Raw genomic sequence first — 19,278 nt, forward strand, 5'->3', positions numbered from 1 at the left:
ATCTCCCAGTTCACTGACTCAATTGTTAAACTCCTTCGGCAGCACCCTCATAGACACACCCAAGAACAATACTTTGCAGCCTTCAGTCCAATCAAGTTGACAGTCAGTATTAACCATCACAGATGAGGTATTTAGAATATGCAAAATCACAGAAACAGGAGTAGAATAGACATGCTAGAGGCTGTAGGATACAGGGGAGTTGAGTTAGTGCTTAATAGGTTCAGAGTTTCTGCCTAGTATGATGTAAAAGCTCTGCAAAAATATAGTGGGGATAATTATGTAATATTTTGTACTAAATGCCACTGAATTGTATATTGACAAGTGGTTAAAACTATAAATTATATTATGTATATTTTATGCAAAAGGACAGATAAAAATGCAAATGGTAGTCGAGTAATTGTTGAAGAGTACAGAAAACTCTTTCAAGACAGTTTTGTTATAAAGAGCACAGAAATGGGGAAATAGCTGGTTGGGGTTGTGGAGCTAAAGACTTTTTTTTTTTTTTAAAGGTGCAGGTAATTATAGCATGTTTGTTTGGTGATATGAGTGATCTAATAGAGAGGAAAAAATCAATATAGGCAAGAGGGGGAGAATTGGCTGGAGTAATATTCTTGAGTGGATAAGAGGGCTTGGCACCTCTTGTAGAGATGGAAAGTCTGATGACCTCTAATGGGACAATAGGTCATTAATTCATGATAGCAGGAAAGAAAGCAATGTGATCTTGCACCCACATAAGTGGTTTGGTAGAAAAGGTGGTAGCGGTTTTTGAAAGTTCTCTTCGGATTATTTTTTTCTTTAAATAGTTCTCTTAACTCAGAGTAAGCATGGGGAAGGAGGAGAAGCTTTGAGGAAAGGGAAGAAGGTATAAAATTGTCATCTTGGGGAGGATGAGGAGTAATGGCCTTTGAATATGTATGTTCACTAGGGACACTAAGGACCTACTACACAAAAGTGATCATGAATTTGAAGATATACCAGTCGTTGTGGTTGTATGTATTTTTCTGGTCATATTCTGCTGCTTTAGTTAGGGTGATGGTGAAAATAATCTGGAGGACAAGATCAGTGCAGAAGAGGTGGTCAAAAAACTGAGAAATCAGACTTTTGGAATGATCATCTCTCTGGATATTGAAATCACCAAGGATTATGACAGTGGTAGTGTGGGACTGAATCCAAAATTAAATCTTCAGACAACTAGTAGAATGATGTGGGATTGATTTATGAGTCTAAGAAAGAGGGATAATGGGTCTTACAGTCTGTTCCATATATTTTGCTATATTTTGAACAATGCTGATGTAAATGTTCTGGTACAGATCTTCTGACATATATATGTGGAAGAGTTTCTTTGGGATATACTTCTTTTTCTTTAAAAATGTTATCGCCAGGCACAGTGGCTCATGCCTATAATCCCAGCACTTTAGGAGGCCAAAGCAGGCGGATCACTTGAGCCCAGGAATTCCAGACCAGCCATGTACATATGGTGAAACTCTGTCTCTACAGAAAAATACAAAAATTAGCTAAGCAGGATGGCGTGTGCCTGTAGTACCAGATACTTAGCAGGCTGAGGTGGGAGGATTGCTTGAGCTGGAGGGGTGGAGGTTGAATTGAGCTGAGATCATGCCACTGCCACTGCAGCCTGGGTGACAGAGCGAGACCTTGTCTCAAAAAAAAGAAAAAAAAAAAAGAAAGAAAAGAAAATTATATCTGGGTTACCAGGGACTTTTTTGTAGTCGTTTTTGGTGCTTCTCCTCTTCTGTATGACCTTTAAATGTTGGCATATAGGGCTTGGTCTTTGACCCTCTCTTCTTTTCTATCTACAAACTCCCAAGGTGATATAACTCCATCATGATATAGATGCTGATAGACTACCAAATTTGTGTCTCCACTTTTCACTTTTCCCTGAGCTCTAGAATTCAACTGCCAATTTTATATTTCCACTTTCATATCTGATTGATACTTAACACATACAAACAGAACTCTTGATTTTTCTTTGCAGTTGTGCACCCCCACCCCCACTATTTTACCTTTCATTAAATTGCAACATTATCTACTAATTTGCTCAGGCTTAACATTTATCAGTATCTTTTCTTCTCCCACCACATCTAATCAGTCAGCATGTTCTGTCAGCTGTACCTCTAGGATGCAGTCATTTCTCATCAGCTTTATTGCAACTTATAGACCAGTAGTTTTCAAACTTTTTGATCTCAAGGCTCCAGGAAACCTTTGCATTCTTAAAAATTATTGAGAACTCTGAGGAGTTTTGTTTATTCAGATTACATCTACTCATATTTATTGTATTAGAAGTTAAAACAAATCTTAAGAATATGTATATATTAATTTATTTTAAAATGAATTTATTATATGTTGATGTGAATATCATTTTATAATAAAAGTAAAATTACTGTATTTTGAAAGGTAAGAAGGGACATGCATTGGTTTTATTTTTGTAAATATCTTGAATGTCTGGCTTAGTAGAAGATAGCTGAATTTTTGTGTCTGCTTCAGTATTTAGTCTGTTAGGACATGTTTTAATTAATGTATATGAATAACATCTAGCCTCACATAGCTATTTATTTGGAAAGGAAGGGGTATTTTAATAGCCTTTTGAAAAATTGTGGATATTCCTTTTGATATTACACTAAAGCTCATTAAGTGGTAATTTTAAAAGGTTTGTTGGGCTGGGCATGATGGCTCACACCTGTAATCCCAGCACTTTGGGAGGCTGAGGTGGGCGGATCATGAGGTCAGGAGTTCGAGACCAGCCTGGCCAACATGGAAACCCCGTCTTTACTAAAAATACAGAAATTAGCCTGGTGTGGTGGCAGGCGCCTGTAATCCCAGCTACTTGGGAGGCTGAAGCAGGAGAATTGCTTGAACCTGGGAGGTGGAGGTTGCAGTGAGCCAATATCGTGCCATTGCACTCCAGCCTGGGTGACAGAGCAAGATACTGTCCCCCCCAAAAAAAAAAAAAAAATTTGTTGTTTCTTCAGCACTTAGAAATTGCCTGGTATGTTTTCTACAAATATTTATTTTTTGAATAAGTATGTGCATCCATCCATTATCCATACATCTGCCCACCTTTTCATCTGCTTTTCAGTTTACAAAAATTTATGGACTCATTTTTCAGGTTTTGTTTCCTCTCCAATTTCATTTTTTGTGGGTTTATTATTTCATGTCTGCATTTTTGTAAAGGAGATAAACCCATGTGAAATGAGCTAAACTTTTGAAATAGTGGTATAGGTATTATTCCAGGCAACTTGTTACATTGTGGGGTTGTAGCAGTGGAAAAAAAAAAAGTTTCTGTTCCCATGGTTTTAAATTTAGCGTAGATTTTCTTTGTATTAGTACTAAAGCTACACAATTTATAACTACAACAGATGGCAAGTTATAAAATACTTTAAGATAGCCGGACGCAGTGGCTCACACCTGTAATCCCAGCACTTTGGGAGGCTGAGGCGGGCGGATCATGAGGTCAGGAGTTCAAGACCAGCCTGGCCAATATGGTGAAACCCTGTCTTTACTAAAAAAAAAAATTTACAAATAAATATTAAAGACTTTTCTACTTAAGATAATTCAATATTTTCTAATATGACAAAAGTTGAAAAATATAGAGAATAAATTTCAACTAAAGTTTGTGTCATAGCTTGATTGCTTTAATTTTTTAAAGTTTGGGCGAAAATTATAATGCATATATTAGCTGTACTATTTTAACATCATTATTCTCAGTTCTACTGAAAAAAATTATTTTTGTAATTGAATTCACTGATTTAGCATTGATTAAAGGGATAAGGATTCATCTTCAAAATTAAAATATAATAAAATAAGATATTAAAAATATAATAAAAAGGCAACTGTTGACAAATATTGTTGGATATGTTGTCAGTTTTTTTAATATCAAAAGTCCTGACATATAGCCTGGGCAACATAGTGAGACCCTGTCTGTACAAAAAATAAATAAATAAATTAGCAGGGCATGGTGGCGCTTGCCTGTAATCCTAGCAATTTAGGAGGCTGAAGTGGGAGGATTGCTTGAGTCCTGGAATTTGAGCTGCAATGAGCCATGTTTTCACCACTGTACTCTAGCCTGGGTGACCAAGCAAGACTGTGTCTCTTTAAAAAAAAAAAAAAAAAAAAAGTCTGACATTTTGTAAAAAGAAAAAAAAGATATACTGTCAGTTTTAGATTGGAATAAAGCACTTATTTTTGTGGAAGATTGTGAGGGAAGTCAAGGATTACAAGTTAAGTACCATCCTTTCTGGTGATTTTTTCCTGTTTAGTTTTAAATTTGAAATTATTCTGATATATTTCTGTTAACTTGATTGTTGAGAGGAATTATATTCAACGGGATCAGTCAAAATAGGCATTTATCCAACCTGGGCAACATAGTGAGACCCCATCTTTATAAAAAAAAAAATAGCCAGGTGTGGTAGTGTGCACCTGTAGTCCTAACTACTCCGGAAGCTGAAGTGGAAGGATTGCTTGAGCCCTGGAGGTTTTAGGCTGCAGTGACCCATGATCGTGCTACTGCACTGCAGCCTGGGTGACAGAGGAAGACCCTGTGTCAAAAACACAAACAAAGGCAAACAACAACAAAACAAAATAGACATTTGTGTATAAAATTTTTATAGACTTTTTGGGCAGTATTTGTCAATAGTTAATATATCTTTTTATAATTTTAGAACATTTATGTTTCTTAAAGTTTGCTCTTAGGGAAATACCTTGATATTAAGGAGGAAAGCATTAGAATTCATTGCTCAGCTTAGATTTGAAGAATGTTTGGAATTAATTTCTGGTTCATATTTTTGTTAAGAAAACAAGATCATGTTTCTACATTAGCATTTTGAGCAGTTGATATCAGTCCAGCAAAAATCATGCCAAATTAAATCTAGCATTTTTCTAAGAATGTTTAAAATTATTCTTGTAATGTTCGAGTCCTTTTTTTTTTTTTTTTTGAGACAGAGTCTCACACTGTTGCCCAGGCTGGAGTGCAGTGGCGCAGTCTCGGCTCACTGCAAGCTCTGCCTCCCGGGTTCACGCCATTCTCCTGCCTCAGCCTCCCCAGTAGCTGGGACTACAGGTGCCCGCCACCATGCCTGGCTAATTTTTTGTATTTTTTTTAGTAGAGACAGGGTTTCACCATGTTAGCCAGGATGGTCTCGATCTCCTGACCTCGTGATCCGCCCACCTCGGCCTCCCAAAGTGCTGGGATTACAGGCGTGAGCCACCACATGAGTCCTTTTAATCAATTAATTGCTTTTTCTCTATAATAATTGTAGACAGCTGAAGAGGGATCAATTTAAAAAATTCAAGTTTACTTCAGTAATCATTCTAGATTACAGAATTGTGCTTTAAAATAGCTACATTGTATATATCAGTACTAGAAACATCCAAGAAATAGGAGTCTACATTACATAAAAATATAAAATATAAAAAGCTTTATTATAAAGAATGAGAATAATTAGTTGATACTCAATATAGATAAGTCACTGTGCTTAAAATTGTAACTTTCTAGTTCAAGAACTTTTATTAGGCCTAAGTTAAATATTGGTTTTTTTAAAAATGTGAGCTTTGACTTTGCATTTAAAAGTGATGAATATATCTATGTCGTAAGAATGAGGGGAAGTAAATAATTGGCAAACACATGCTGAATACCTTTTTTAAAAAAGTAACCTTTTCTTTTTGGAATAATTTTAGAGTTACAGACAGGTTGCAAAGATAGTACAGAGAGTTCCTTTATGTTCTTTACCCAGTTTCCCTTATTGTTATGTTATCACAGTATATTTGTCAAAACTAAGAAGGCTTCATTGATGCATTACTGTTACATTTTGAACATTAATTGAATTTCATGATATCTTTTTTCTGTACCATGATTCAAACCAGGATACCATGTTGCATTTAGAATAGTACTTTTGTAAAATAATTTATTTAATTTTTGAAACATATAACTAATATGTTGTAAGCATCTGGGGAGTTAAGAATTTTTTGTTTTGTTAATATCTAGATTAGTACAGGTGTACCTCAGAGATATTGTGGACTTGGTTCCATACCACCACAATAAAGCGAATATAGCAATAAAGTGAGTCACAGAAATTTTTTGTTTTGCCTAATGCATAAAAAATTATGTTTGCACAATATTGTAGTTTGTTAAGTGTCCAACAGTATGTCTAAAACCACTATACATACCTTAATTAAAAATACTTTATTGTTAAAAAATGCTAACAATCATCTACACTTTCAGCAAGTCATAACTTTTTGCTGGTGGAGGGTCTTGACTCAGTATTGATGATTGCTGTCTGATCAGGGTGGTGGTTGCTAAAGGTTGGAGTGGCAGAGGCAATTTCTCAAAATAAGACAGCAATGAAGTGTGCCAAGTTAATTGACTCTTCCTTTCATGGAAGATTTCTCTGTAGCATGGGATGCTGTTTGACTGAATTTTACTCAGAGTAGGACTATTTTTTTTGAGACAGAGCCTACACTCCAGGCTGGAGTGTAGTGGTATGATTTTGGCTCACTGCAACCTCCGCCTCCCAGGTTCAAGCAATTCTTGCACCTCAGCCTCCTGAGTAGCTGGGACTGCAGGCATGCACCACCACGCTTGGCTAATTTTTGTATTTTTGGTAGAGATGGGGTTTCACCACTTTGGCCAGGCTGGTCTCAAACTCCTGGCCTCAAGTGATCCACCTGACTTGGCCTCCCAAAGTGCTGGCATTACAGGCATGAGCCACTGTGTCCGGCTTCAGAGTAGAACCTCTGTCGAAATTGAAGTCAGTCCTTTTCAAACACTACTGCTGCTTTATAGACTAAATATACAGAACATTCTAAATTCATCGTCATTTCAACAATGTTCCCAGCATCTTCACCAGGAGTAGATTCCATCTTCAGAAATCACTTTCTTTCTTTATCCATAAGAAGCCAGTCCTCTTCAGGTTCCACTTCTAAATCTAATTCTTTAGTAGTTACTTCCTCCACCTAAGTCTTGAATACCTCAAAGTCATCCAGGAGGGTTAAAATCAACTTCTTTCAAGCTCTTGTTAATGTGGATAGTTTGACCTCTTTCTATGAATCACAAATGTTCTTAATGGAATCTGGAATAGTAAACCCTTTCAGGAAAGTTTTTGATTTACTTTGCCTAGATCCATCAGAGGAATCACTATCTATGGTGGCTATAGCCTTACAAAATGTATTTCTTAAATAATAAGACTTGAACATCAACATTACTCCTAATCCATGGGCTGCAGAATGGATGTCATTTTAGCAGGCATGAAAAACAATATTCATCTCCTTGTATGTCTCCATCAGAGGTGTAGGGTGACCAGATGCATTGTCAGTGAGCAGTAATATTTTAAGAGGAGTCCTTTTTTTTGAGAAGTAGGTTTCCATAGGCTTAAAATATTTAGTAAACCATGCCATAAACAGATGTACTGTCATTCAGTCATTTTTTTTTCCATTCATAGAGCACAAGCAAAGTAGATTTAGCATGATTCTTAAGGGCCCTAGGATTTTCAGAATGGTAAATGAACACTATCTTCAACTTAAAGTTACCAGATATGTTAGCCCCTAACAAGAGCATCCGCCTGTATTTTGAAGCTTTGAAGCCAAGCACTGACTTTTCCTCTCTAGCTCAGATGACATCTTCTTCCAGGAGAAGGCTGTTTGGTCTGTGTTGAAAATCTGTTGATTAGTGTAGCCACTTTCGTTAATTATCTTAGCTAGGTCTTCTGGGTAACTGCGTGCAGCTTCTACGTCAACCCTTGCGCTTTTATGGTATGGAGACGTCTTCGTTCCATAAGGCTCATGAACAGACCTCTGCTACTATCGGACTTTTCTCCTGCAGCTTTCTTACGTCTATTAGCCTACATAGAATTTAAGGGTTAAGGCTTTACTCTGGATTCAGCTTTGGCTTAAGGGAGTGTTGTGGCTAGTTCGATTGTCTATCCAGACCACTCAAAATTCCTCCATATCAACAGGCTGTTTTACTTTCTTATCACTTGTGTGTACAATTTTAATTTCCTTCAAGACTTTTTCTTTTGCATTAATGACTGGGCCAACTGTTTGGCTCAAGATGCCTATGTTTTGGCCTGTCTTGGCTTTTACATCCCTTCTTCACTAAGCTTAATCATTTCTAGCTTTTGATTTAAAGTGAGAGACAGGGACTCTTCCTTTCACTTAAATACTTAGACCATTGTAATATTACCAATTAGCCTAATTTCAATATTGTTCTGTCTCAGGAAATAGGCCCAAGGAGAAGGGAGAGAGGGGAGTGGCTAGACAGTGGAACAGTCAGAACACACACATGTATCAATTAAGTTCTCAGTCTTAAATGGGCATGTTCATGGTGCCCCAAAATAATTCCAATAGTACTATCAAAGATAACTGATTACAGATCACCATAACAGATAATAATAATGAAAAATTTTGAACTATTGGGAGAATTACCAAAATGTGACACAGAGACACAAAGTAAGCACGTGCTATTGGGAAAATGGTGCTGATAGACTTGATTCATGTGGGGTTGCTACAGACTTCCAATTTGTAAAAAGTGCAATATCTGCGAAGTGAAATAAAGCAGAGTGCAATACAATGAGGTTCGCCCCTACTTCTTATCTAGCTGGCTTTCAATAAGTATTTGTTGCATGATTGAATGAGTCTATGAGATTTAGTAGGAAACATCTTTTGAAAAGAAATATGCTTGATTCTATTTCCTTCATAGGAACTAGAAAGAGCCTATTTTATCTTTTTGCATTTCATCACCACTTTCTTTTTTATTTCAAATAGTGAGAAGTCTTGGAAATGACTGAAACTACACGTTGTTGAATGTTTTGTTGAATATAAAATGAACTGAGGTTATACTATATGTAAATTTTTGGCAGAATACATAAATGATTTTGTGAGTATGGGACTGTTATTGCACACAGCTTTCACTTTTTAAAACAATATTAAGAAGGAGTTTAAAAAGTATTTAAATTCTCTATATACGTTGAGACTAGCATATTCAACCTTTATACCATGGATAATCTGTTACAGCTGTTTTTGTTGCACCTGCTTTCCTGCTTAATATTTAAATTTCCTGAATCTTAAAATTGGCCTTGTTTTAATCAATTAATCATCATAATGACAATTTATTGCTCTTTAATACTAAATTTGATTTACTTAATATTCTTATATTTCTTAGCTCACAGAAATGCAAGTTGAGAGTAGTTATTACAGTCCACAGAAAGTAAAATCTAAAGAAGTATTGTGTTGGGAACAAGAAGGAACTACAGTTGAGGTAATCTTTCAATATTGAACCTGTATTTTTAAATATTTGGTTCTTTAATATTTTATAAATACCTGTTTTTATCAGATGTAGTGTATTTAAAAATACAAGTAAGATGTTTGTTTCTTATTTTAATAGAGTTTACTATCTCATAGATAGTATAAATAAATAGTATAGAATAAATTTAAAAATGACATAATTCTAAAGATGTTTAACTAATTTAGAGATTCTACAAGGAAAGCCTCTAACATTTTTATTAAATTCAATTTCTTAGTTCTAATGTTTCCTTTCGTCTTATAGGCCCTTATGATGGGAGAACCTTTCTTCGATTGCCAGATTGGGTTTGTTGGTTGCAGAGCCATGTGCCTTAAAGGAATTATGGGTGTTAAAGATTTTGAAGAGAATATGAATAGAAGTGAAACTGTAAGTCCGTTTCCTCCATCCTTTTTTGGATAGGATATAGGAATAATTAAGTGCTTACTGAAGTGTTTAACCATATAATATCTGTTAGACTATATATATCTCAGGCTTGAGAGAGGAGCTTTACTATTTCTCCCTGTGTTTCACCTGCCAGAAATTATAGATCTCAGGGGAGTTTAGAAAGTTGGTAGCACCTAACACCTGGACAGTAGTTCCAACTACTTTCTGATTCATGAATCTTTCTTCTTTTTTGTTCATGGCAGTTATTTGGAGTTTCCTTTTGGTTTGTAAAAATGATCTTTGGCAAAATAGTCAATGAAAGTGGAGCAGCAGCATTCCTTATCTTTCTATTTTAGTGATTTCTTTTGACTAGTAAATGGGCATCATAAAATCAAGGTTTTATTTTGTTTAACAGGCTAATGGTTTTTCTTCCCGTTTATAAATTTTGCATTTGTTTTCAGGAAGCCTGTTTCTTCATTTGTGGTGACAATTTGAGTACGAAAGGTTTCACATACCTTACAAATTCATTGTTTGATTACCGAAGCCCAGAAAATAATGGTACTCGTGCAGAATTTATCTTGGATTCAACTCATCATAAGGTTAGAGAATATATATTTGAACCAAATTCTAGGCTGTGTTTGGGTGGACACATTGTATGAATACTTGTGATTTCTAGCTTTCTTTTCAAATAATACCTTCTGAATGCTAATTGTTTATTAAAACATTTAGAATGCATTTATACATGTAGAAATGTTTGAGGAGTGCACAGAGATCTTTTATTGAATATGTAAACATATTTTGCTTATTTATGCCCTGCTTCAAAAATAATCATGGAGGAAACATGTTGAATTACCTCTGTTAATTTTTGTTACTTTTAATGTGTGGGATTGATGTAAAGAAATGAGGAATTTACCTTTTTACTATGTATACTTCTTAGTGTTTTTTAAATGTAAGAATATATTAATATGTTTATGGAATATTAATACATTTATGAAATCAGTTAAAAATTCAGATAATTACCTGAAGATTAATGTAATAGGATAATTTACATTTTACTCTTTTTTTATCAAGATTTACTTCCATTGTTAAAATATTTAATGTTGACTTGCATAATTAACATACATTTAGAATATTTCAGTATATCTTTAGTGTTTGAATTGTTTCATGATATGAAGTATTTAAGGATTAATTCTATTTGAGAGTATACATTATTAGACAGTTTTGTGATAGTGATAAAGGTCAGGAGTGTACTATCTCCTCCATTGTAGGTATTTATTAACTAGACATGATTAATAAAGTGGTCAAAATGTCTCATAAAAGTATGGATGTCTTTTTTGTGTGGTCTGTAATAGATGGAATATTACCTTTCTTAGAAGTAAATTCTTGGAATAACCTCTGTTCTTTTGGTCATCCTTTGTGTTGTTATACATTCTATATAAAGATATGTGTCTAACCTATCAAGCTTTAAACTCAAAAGTTTCTTTTATACAATGTTTATTCTGTTTGCATTGCTTCGTTGGCAGGAGACATACACTGAGATAGCTGGAATGCAACGGTTTGGGGCTTTTTATATGGATTACCTGTATACAATGGAGAACACTAGTGGCAAAGGTATTGGCTTCTTTCCTTTATGTTTGCCATTTCTTGAACAACTGAAACAAAGCCTTCCTCAGAATCAATTGGTCCTTGACTGGTTGTACTCTGCTACATAAGATTTATCTTCTAGTACTTTGGGTAGTGGTTTAATTTTAACATCATGTTAGAATTGTCTTAGATTCTTGCCATTTCAAATCCGTTCTTTATACAGCTGACTGAAGACATTTTGTATAACCTGTTAGAATTAGTTCTCATGTGTACCATATATTATGATTCTGATATATCAAATTTTATATAACATTAAATTTTTAAAAAGAATAAACCTTTTCTATTCTAAATACACTTTGAAGGTGATACTAATTTTTAATTAAAAAGAATGTGTTGTATCAATCAGAAAAATAGAAAATCTTCCAGAGACTTTAGATGTATATATTGTATTATTTTATTATGTACCTTATTATTGTATTATTTTCTATTTTTTGGAAATAAATGACATTTAAAACATTTCAACACTTTTTTTTTACTTCTATATCAATATATGATGTACTTACTATTTCAGTCTTTTTTATGTTGAAAAGTTAGCGAAAATAGGTTCACAGTTTTTTTTGGTGAATTTTTCATGTTTTATAAAAACGATTTCAGTGTATTAGGTGATATGTTAGGTACAGATGAATGCAATGAAAACCAAAGCATTTCCCAAAGAGCCAATAGGTGGTGTTGAACTAGGCATTTAAGTAAATGATTATAACGTAGCATGTTAAGAAGAGTAGTATAGAGAACTAGAAGAAGTGTGGGTAAAAAAAAAAAAAATGACAACTTTTGCTTGTGAGATTGAAACTTCACAGAGTTGATCTTGAAGTAAATTTGTTTTTGATGAAGAAAGAAGGAAAGAGCAGTAAATTTCTGGCTTCTGCTTTTGGAATGGTTTCTAAATGTTGATGTTTTCATTGGTCAATCCTTAATTTCTTTCCCTAAACTTTCTCCCAAGTTAATTTCATTCTTTTCCATGGATTTAAGTACTTTCCATATGTTGTTGATACTCAAATTTGCATTTTATAGTCCAAAGTTCTCTAAGATTCAGAATTAAATATCCAATGCATACTTGACGTTTTTGCCTCTGTGTCTTTCAGATATCTCAAAACTGATTTTGTCCAAAATTGAGTTATTAATAAATATTCCTATGACCACTTACTACCTCTGCTTCTCTATTTTTAGGCTTCTCTTCTTTGAAAATCGTGCTATCCTCTTCTTGTTGCTCAAGCCAGAAACCTGGGAGTCATCATGACACACCTTTTCCCTTGCTCCTAGCCATCTGGTCCACAGATGATAACAGTGGTATCACTGTTACCATATGGACTAGCATTTAGTTCATATGTACCATCATCTCTAGGTTCTAATATATTTTTTTTTTTTGAGACAGAGTTTTGCTCTGTTGCTCAGAGTGCAGTGTCATGATCTCGGCTCACTGCAACTTCTGCCTCCCTGGTTCAAGCGATTCTCATGCCTCAGCCTCCTAAGTGGCTGGGACTACAGGCATGCGCTGCCATGCCTGGCTAATTTTTGTATTTTTAGTAGAGATGGGGTTTTGCCATGTTGGCCAGGCTGGACTTGAACTCCTAATCTCAAGTGATCCATCCACCTTGGCTTCCCAAAGTGCTGGGATTATAGGCGTGAGCCACCGCACTCAGCCAGGTTCTAAAGCTTTCTTACTGGTCTTCCTGCTTTCATTGTAGTCCTATAGTTTCTACTGCAATCACAGGGATTTAATTCTCTGCTGATAATTTTCATGGGCCTGACATTGGTTTGTTTAAAAACAAAATTTAAATAGTTTACTAGATTCTGGTTTTGAGTTACTTGGTGGATAGTGATAACTATTAAGAAAGCTAAATAAGAGGAAAATTTTTGGAGGAAAAGATGAGTTTTGAGATAACTGTGGACATTGAAGTGTAAATATTCCTTAGCCAGTTATATATATGAAAGTGCAACTCAGAAGTCTTATGTTCTAATAGCATTGCAAATTATTGTAGTGTTGTAGTTGCCACTTGTAAACTGGTAGGTTTCCTCTTGTTCAATATAATGTCTTATGCATGTGCTGTGGATTCCATGTCTTGTGAGGAGGTGGAGTATGTAGTAGTTACCTTTTAAGCAAAGGAAACCTAGCACAGAACATCTTTATTTGTATATATGCCTCTCCTGCAGTTTTTAAAAGATAGAAACATGATTTATGTTTGTTAGATTGTTTATATATTACTTCTGAGAAGCCAGTAGTTTGTTAACTTTTGGGTTTTTCATATTTTTCACTTCCATGAATACTATACAGTGTTACAGATATTATAGTCCTTAACTTTTAAAACAAAATATTGAATATTACACATGTACAGAACAGCAAAGAATTTAAAACTGAACACCTGTGTATTCTCCACGCACACCAAGAAATAGGACATTGTTAGCATCCAGTAAGCCTCCTATGTGTTTCTTTTCTACCACACTCTGCCTCCTTTACTGGAGGAGATTGCTGTTTTGAGATTCATGAGAACCACTGTCTTGCTTTTGGTTTATCCCCATTTTACAGATGAGGAAACAGCAAACCCAATACAGGTAAAGTAACAAGAACCAAGATCATACACAGTATGTGGGATTTGAACCCAACCTATCCAGCTCTAGAGCCTACATTTATAACTACTCTGTTGATATTTCCTTTTTTTTTTTTTTTTTTTTTTGTTTGAGACCGAGTCTTGCTCTGTCGCCCAGGCTGGAGTACAGTGTTGCAGTCTCGACTCACTGCAAGCTCCGCCTCCCGGGTTCATGCCATTCTCCTGCCTCAGCCTCCCCAGTAGCTGGGACTACAGGCGCCCGCCACCACGCCTGGCTAACTTTTTGTATTTTTAATAGAGACAGGGTTTCACCATGTTAGCCAGGATGGTCTCGATCTCCTGACCTCGTGATCCACCCGCTTCAGCCTCCCAAAGTGCTGGGATTACAGGTGTGAGCCACTGCGCCTGGCCCTCTGTTGATATTTCTTTCTTTCTTGGTTTACCTGAAACAAGAAATTTGTAGAATTTTAAGTATTAATGAGCTAGGAAAAGTAATGAGTTCCTATAAGAGGATACTTGTAAATACTTAAAAAAAAAAGCTTTATCTAAAACTCTTGTTTTTTTGTGACAACTTTTTTTTGTTTCTATAGTCTACATTATCAAAAAGTGCCCTAAATTTTATTAAGTAAATATCTAAACACATATTGAGCCAATATTTTTACAGAGTTTGTAGTGAATCCTGATAGTTTGAAGGCGGATTTGATTTTGTATGTTTTAAGTAAGTTCATGGCAGTATTCTAATTAATGTAAGAAACTAGGCCGAGCGCGGTGGCTCATGCCTGTAATCCCAGCACTTTGGAAGGCTGAGGCGGGCAGACCATGAGGTCAGGAGTTCGAGACCAGCCTGGCCAACATGGTGAAACCCCTTCTCTACTAAAAATACAAAAATTAGCCGGGGGTGGTGGCAGGCGCCTGTAATCCCAGCTACTTGGGAGGCTGAGGCAGGAGAATCACTTGAAACCGGAAGGTGGAGGTTGCAGTGAGCTGAGATCATACCACTGCACTCCAGCCTGGGCAATAAGAATGAAGCTCTGTCTCAAAAAAAAAAAAAAAAAAGGAAGTAAATACAGTAATAAAGGAAGCTTCTATTATTTATTTTTCTTGTAATAAATGATAAAATAGTATCTTGTCCACATTATACTATGGCATATAAATAAAAATTAAGTTTCCTCTGCTACTATTTGGTATTGATGATAAGCTGCTGCTTCTCTTCTTCTCCTCCTTCTCCTCCTTTCTTCTTGCTGCTGCTGCTGCTTCCTCCCTCTCCTCCCCTTCTCTTCTCCTCCTCCCCTTCCTCCTCCTCCCCTTCCTCCTCCTCCCCCTCCTTGCCTTCCTCCCCCTCCTCCCCGTCCTTCTCCCCTTCCTCACCCTCCTCCTCCTCCTTCTCCTTCTTTGTGAGTATACTTTATGTAGTCATTTTTGTTTACAACTGAAACTCTGAAAAAATTAACATCTTTTGCCCATGAGCTTCTTATAGACACCAGTAAAAGTTTGAACCTTGTGTTCCACAAGATAAGCATCTTCTGACAATTATTTTACTTTTTTTATGGTACTTGAAAGCAAGTGATGTTTTAAAAACTAAATGGAAATATTTATTATTAATACAATTGTGTAAATATTTGTTAATGTTGTAATGACTACCTTTCTAGTCTTTTCTGTTTAAGGGGGTTATTACAAATGTTATGGACCCTAAAGTAGAGAGCTGAAATTGTAATGTACAACAGGAAGATTTTGGAGATAACCAATTTTAGAGATACAATAGGAGATAAATCTGAAACAATTAAGTTATTGAACTGAAGGGCAAGAATTGAGAAAGAGTCTTGACTCTTAATAAGAGCAGCCAAACATTCAGGGAGCTGGAGTGGCCAGATGCATGAAAGGTGGGCACAAGTAAATAGCTGAAAATATATAGCTAAAAGCCAGTTGTGTTTTTACATTTCAGACAAGCCATGGTATCTAAATTTAAACTGCATTATATTCAGTTTTCATTATGGGGGGCATTGGCCTGTATTATTTTAGAGACAATTTTGTGTCTAAAAGAAGAGTCTTGTTATACAGTGACATCATTTAGGGAGTCTATTATCCCCTAAAGGACCCATAGAAGGGCATTTTTATTGCTTTTTGAGTATTTTGATTTGTAACCGAAGTTCTATCTTTAAGTTACCTCATTCTGTCTTACATGTAATTCTAGAAATGTAATGGTTTTAGCTATGAAAAGTAATGGTTTTGATGTGAATGGTATGTTATTTATACCTAATTCCTAATGTGAGTCAGTATTAATCATACATCTTACAAAATATGTATAAGATTAACTTTGTATGTTTTATTTGATGTGACATTGGGCTTATAGATTTTTACTTGTATTATATAGTCAACTTTAAAATAATCTTTGCACTAAGTCATCTGGTTAAAAATATGTGAGTAATAAATCTAATTAATTTTTGGCCAGGCGTGGTGGCTCACTCCTGTAATCTCAGCACTTTGGGAGGCCGAGGTGGGTGGATCATGAGGGCAGGAGATTGAGACCATCCTGGCTAACATGGTGAAAACCTGTCTCTACTAAAAAAAAAAAAAAAAAAAAAAAATTAGCCGGGCGTGGTGGTGGGCGCCTGTAGTACCAGCTACTCGGGAGGCTGAGGCAGGAGAATGGCATGAACCCAGGAGGCGGAGCTTTCAGTGAGCCGAGATCGCACCACTGCACTTGAGCCTGGGTGACTGAGACTCTGTCTCAAAAATAAATAAATAAAAATCAATCAATCAATTAATCTAATTCATTTTTGTTCATATGATGAAGACTAAAGATTGAGCTGTACTCCTTTGCATGAAATAATGGAAATATATTTTTGTATAAAAGTATTAGAAGGTATAGATATAAAAGTTTTGTGTAAGTAGGCTTTTCTAGTTTCTAAGGTTATTAAATCCTGGAAAATTCTTTCTTCTTTTTGTCTGAATAAACAAAATGCATTATAAATTAAAAATCATTTTTATCACAATAATGGATTCATGTATACAAAAAACCTCTCATTTAAGAGATGTACATATTAGATAATGACACATGCCTATACCTGGGGCCAATATCTTATTTAGAAAACAGTGTATGAGGAGATGAGGAATCTAGGAAGTAGGATTCTGTACCATGGAACATCGCCATAATGAATCTATTCTAGAAAAAGTTCAAAGCAGGTAATACCTACTGTTCATTTCCATGGTCATTATAAAACTCTCAAGGCACCCTGTGATCATGTTACTTAAATAACCCAATTTTCAATAGACTAAGATAATTTACTAAGATAAATTAGTAAAATGGAGTTTCCTCCAAAGTACCCCCTCTCAGTCAATGCATATTGTGTATAGAATTACTAGATATAAGCCAATTAGGTTTTGCAGAATAATTTTCTAAGAATGACAATTTTGATTTTATATTGCTTGTTATAATATTAAATAACAGGAATAAATTTTAATGAATTGCTTTTCATCAGTAATTTATTATATGCATAGAGAAATACAAATCAGCAGGGCTCTCTGTATGCAGCTGATTGGGAATTTGTTTTAAGGCATTAAGCTACAAGCTATAAAAATGAGAGAAGAGCGATTTTAAAATATTTACTTGGTATATCCAATTGATGCTTAAAATATAAAATTTGACTTCTTTTAGGTTCCACAAATCAACAAGACTTTTCTTCAGGGAAAAGTGAAGATTTGGGAACAGTTCAGGAGAAGTCCACCAAAAGCCTTGTTATAGGTCCTCTTGATTTTCGTTTGGATAGCAGTGCGGTGCATAGGATTTTGAAAATGATTGTGTGTGCCTTGGAACATGAATATGAACCATATAGCAGGCTAAAATCAGGTTTGTTTCTGGATTAATTTTGAATCTTTTGCCATTTGTTTTGAGAATAATTATATAATCCAATTTGTGTTGTCTTGCTAACTTTACGTTTTTAGTGTAATTTGCCTGTTTGCAAGGACTTTGATATATGTAGCTGTTTATTTAAAGAATAAACGTGTGTAGAAGTTGGAGAGATCAAGATTTGAAAATTATTGCACAAGTACTTTATTTGCCAGTATTTGTCAGTATTTTATCGTTATACCTTTTTGATACTTTTTCTAGTGGATACTTGTGAATATGACTTTTTTTTTTTTCACATTAATGGATTCTAAGGAGCCAGATACAAAATTGGGCTCTAAACACACAAATTTAACATTGAAGAAAACTTAGGCACTGCTGGTTTAGAAAAAGTTGCTGTACAACTAATTTTTTCTACATGGTAGATAGCTATAGTTGTCATAGTTTCATAAAATATGAATTCCTTTTTAAAGCAGTAAAGCAACTCTAGAGCATAATAGTGTAATGAGGAAGTATAAGATAATGAAGAACTCACCCTGTGGAGTCAGACTGTGGTTTAAAATTTGACACTCACTTCTTAGTATCCTTAAGAAATTTAATTAACATCTTTGATGTTTCATTTCTCTGTCTCTATAATACGTTTAGTTACTGTGACAGAGATGGCTAATTGTCTCCTCAATATCCATCCTTTTTCATAGTAATAGAAATTTCTATAACAGAAGTAAAGACTATACATTTAAGGGATAGTCATATGACTAGGTTCTGTCTACTGGGATGGGAGCAGAACTTTATGTGATGTTTTGGGCCATGACTTTAAAAGGAAAAGAGCATGCCTTCCTTCTTTTCTTCTCTTCTTTCTTCTGGCTGGAAAATAAATACAATGGTATGGGCTGGACCTGCCATTTTAGATCCTGAGATTAAAGCTGCATGCTGAGGATGACAGAATAGCAAGATAAAAAGCACCTAGGTCCTCAGTACTGTGATGGCACCATGTCAGCCCTGGATCCTTTAGACTCAGATTGTTTCATGAAAGAGAAATAAGGACTGAGCATGGTCACTCATACCTGTAATCCCAGTAGTTAGGGAGGCCAAAGCAGGAGGATTGCTTGAGCCCAGGAGTTTGAGACCAACTTGGGCAACATGGCAAGACCCAGTCTCTACAAAAGATTAAAAAAAAAAATTAGTTGGGTGTGGTGGTACATGGCTGTGGTCTCTGGGCTGAGCAGGGAGAATTGCTTGAGCCTGAATGGTTGAGGTTGCAGTGAGCTGTGATTGTGCCACTGTGCTCCAGCCTGGCCAACACAAAAAGACCCTGTCTCAAAAAAAAAAAAAAGCTGCTGTTTTTGTTGAAATTTCTATTACTTTACTTTTGTCCCAGCAACTTTACTGTTACCTTAAATGATACACTGATAGGACCTACTTCCAATGATTGTTCTGAGCACTAAATGAGATAGTGCACATAAAAGCACTTAACCCAGTGTACAGTAAGTGCTTGACACATTCATGCATTCATTTATTATACCTTACTTGAATGCTTACCCTGTGCCAGACATTCTTTATGTGCTAGGATA

General features: G+C 35.4%; 1 protein-coding gene across 20 annotated transcripts in view; it reads left to right on the top strand.

The window, feature by feature from the left end:
* The window catches only part of VPS13B (vacuolar protein sorting 13 homolog B), an 861,798-nt gene that overhangs the window by 110,481 nt on the left and 732,039 nt on the right, over positions 1 to 19,278 (top strand). For 18 of the 20 annotated variants that reach the window (XM_054657406.2, XM_063816458.1, XM_024345440.3 and 15 more), the window contains exons 9-13: positions 9,170 to 9,265; positions 9,554 to 9,676; positions 10,135 to 10,272; positions 11,197 to 11,284; positions 17,519 to 17,710. In XM_054657406.2, the coding sequence (XP_054513381.1) occupies positions 9,170 to 9,265; positions 9,554 to 9,676; positions 10,135 to 10,272; positions 11,197 to 11,284; positions 17,519 to 17,710 (637 nt within the window). The remainder of the gene's footprint in view (positions 1 to 9,169; positions 9,266 to 9,553; positions 9,677 to 10,134; positions 10,273 to 11,196; positions 11,285 to 17,518; positions 17,711 to 19,278) is intronic. The other 2 variants (XM_063816459.1, XM_024345447.3) reach the window with 1 other exon arrangement.

Source organism: Pan troglodytes, chromosome 7 (genome assembly GCF_028858775.2).
Source record: "Pan troglodytes isolate AG18354 chromosome 7, NHGRI_mPanTro3-v2.0_pri, whole genome shotgun sequence".
Lineage (NCBI taxonomy): Eukaryota > Metazoa > Chordata > Mammalia > Primates > Hominidae > Pan > Pan troglodytes.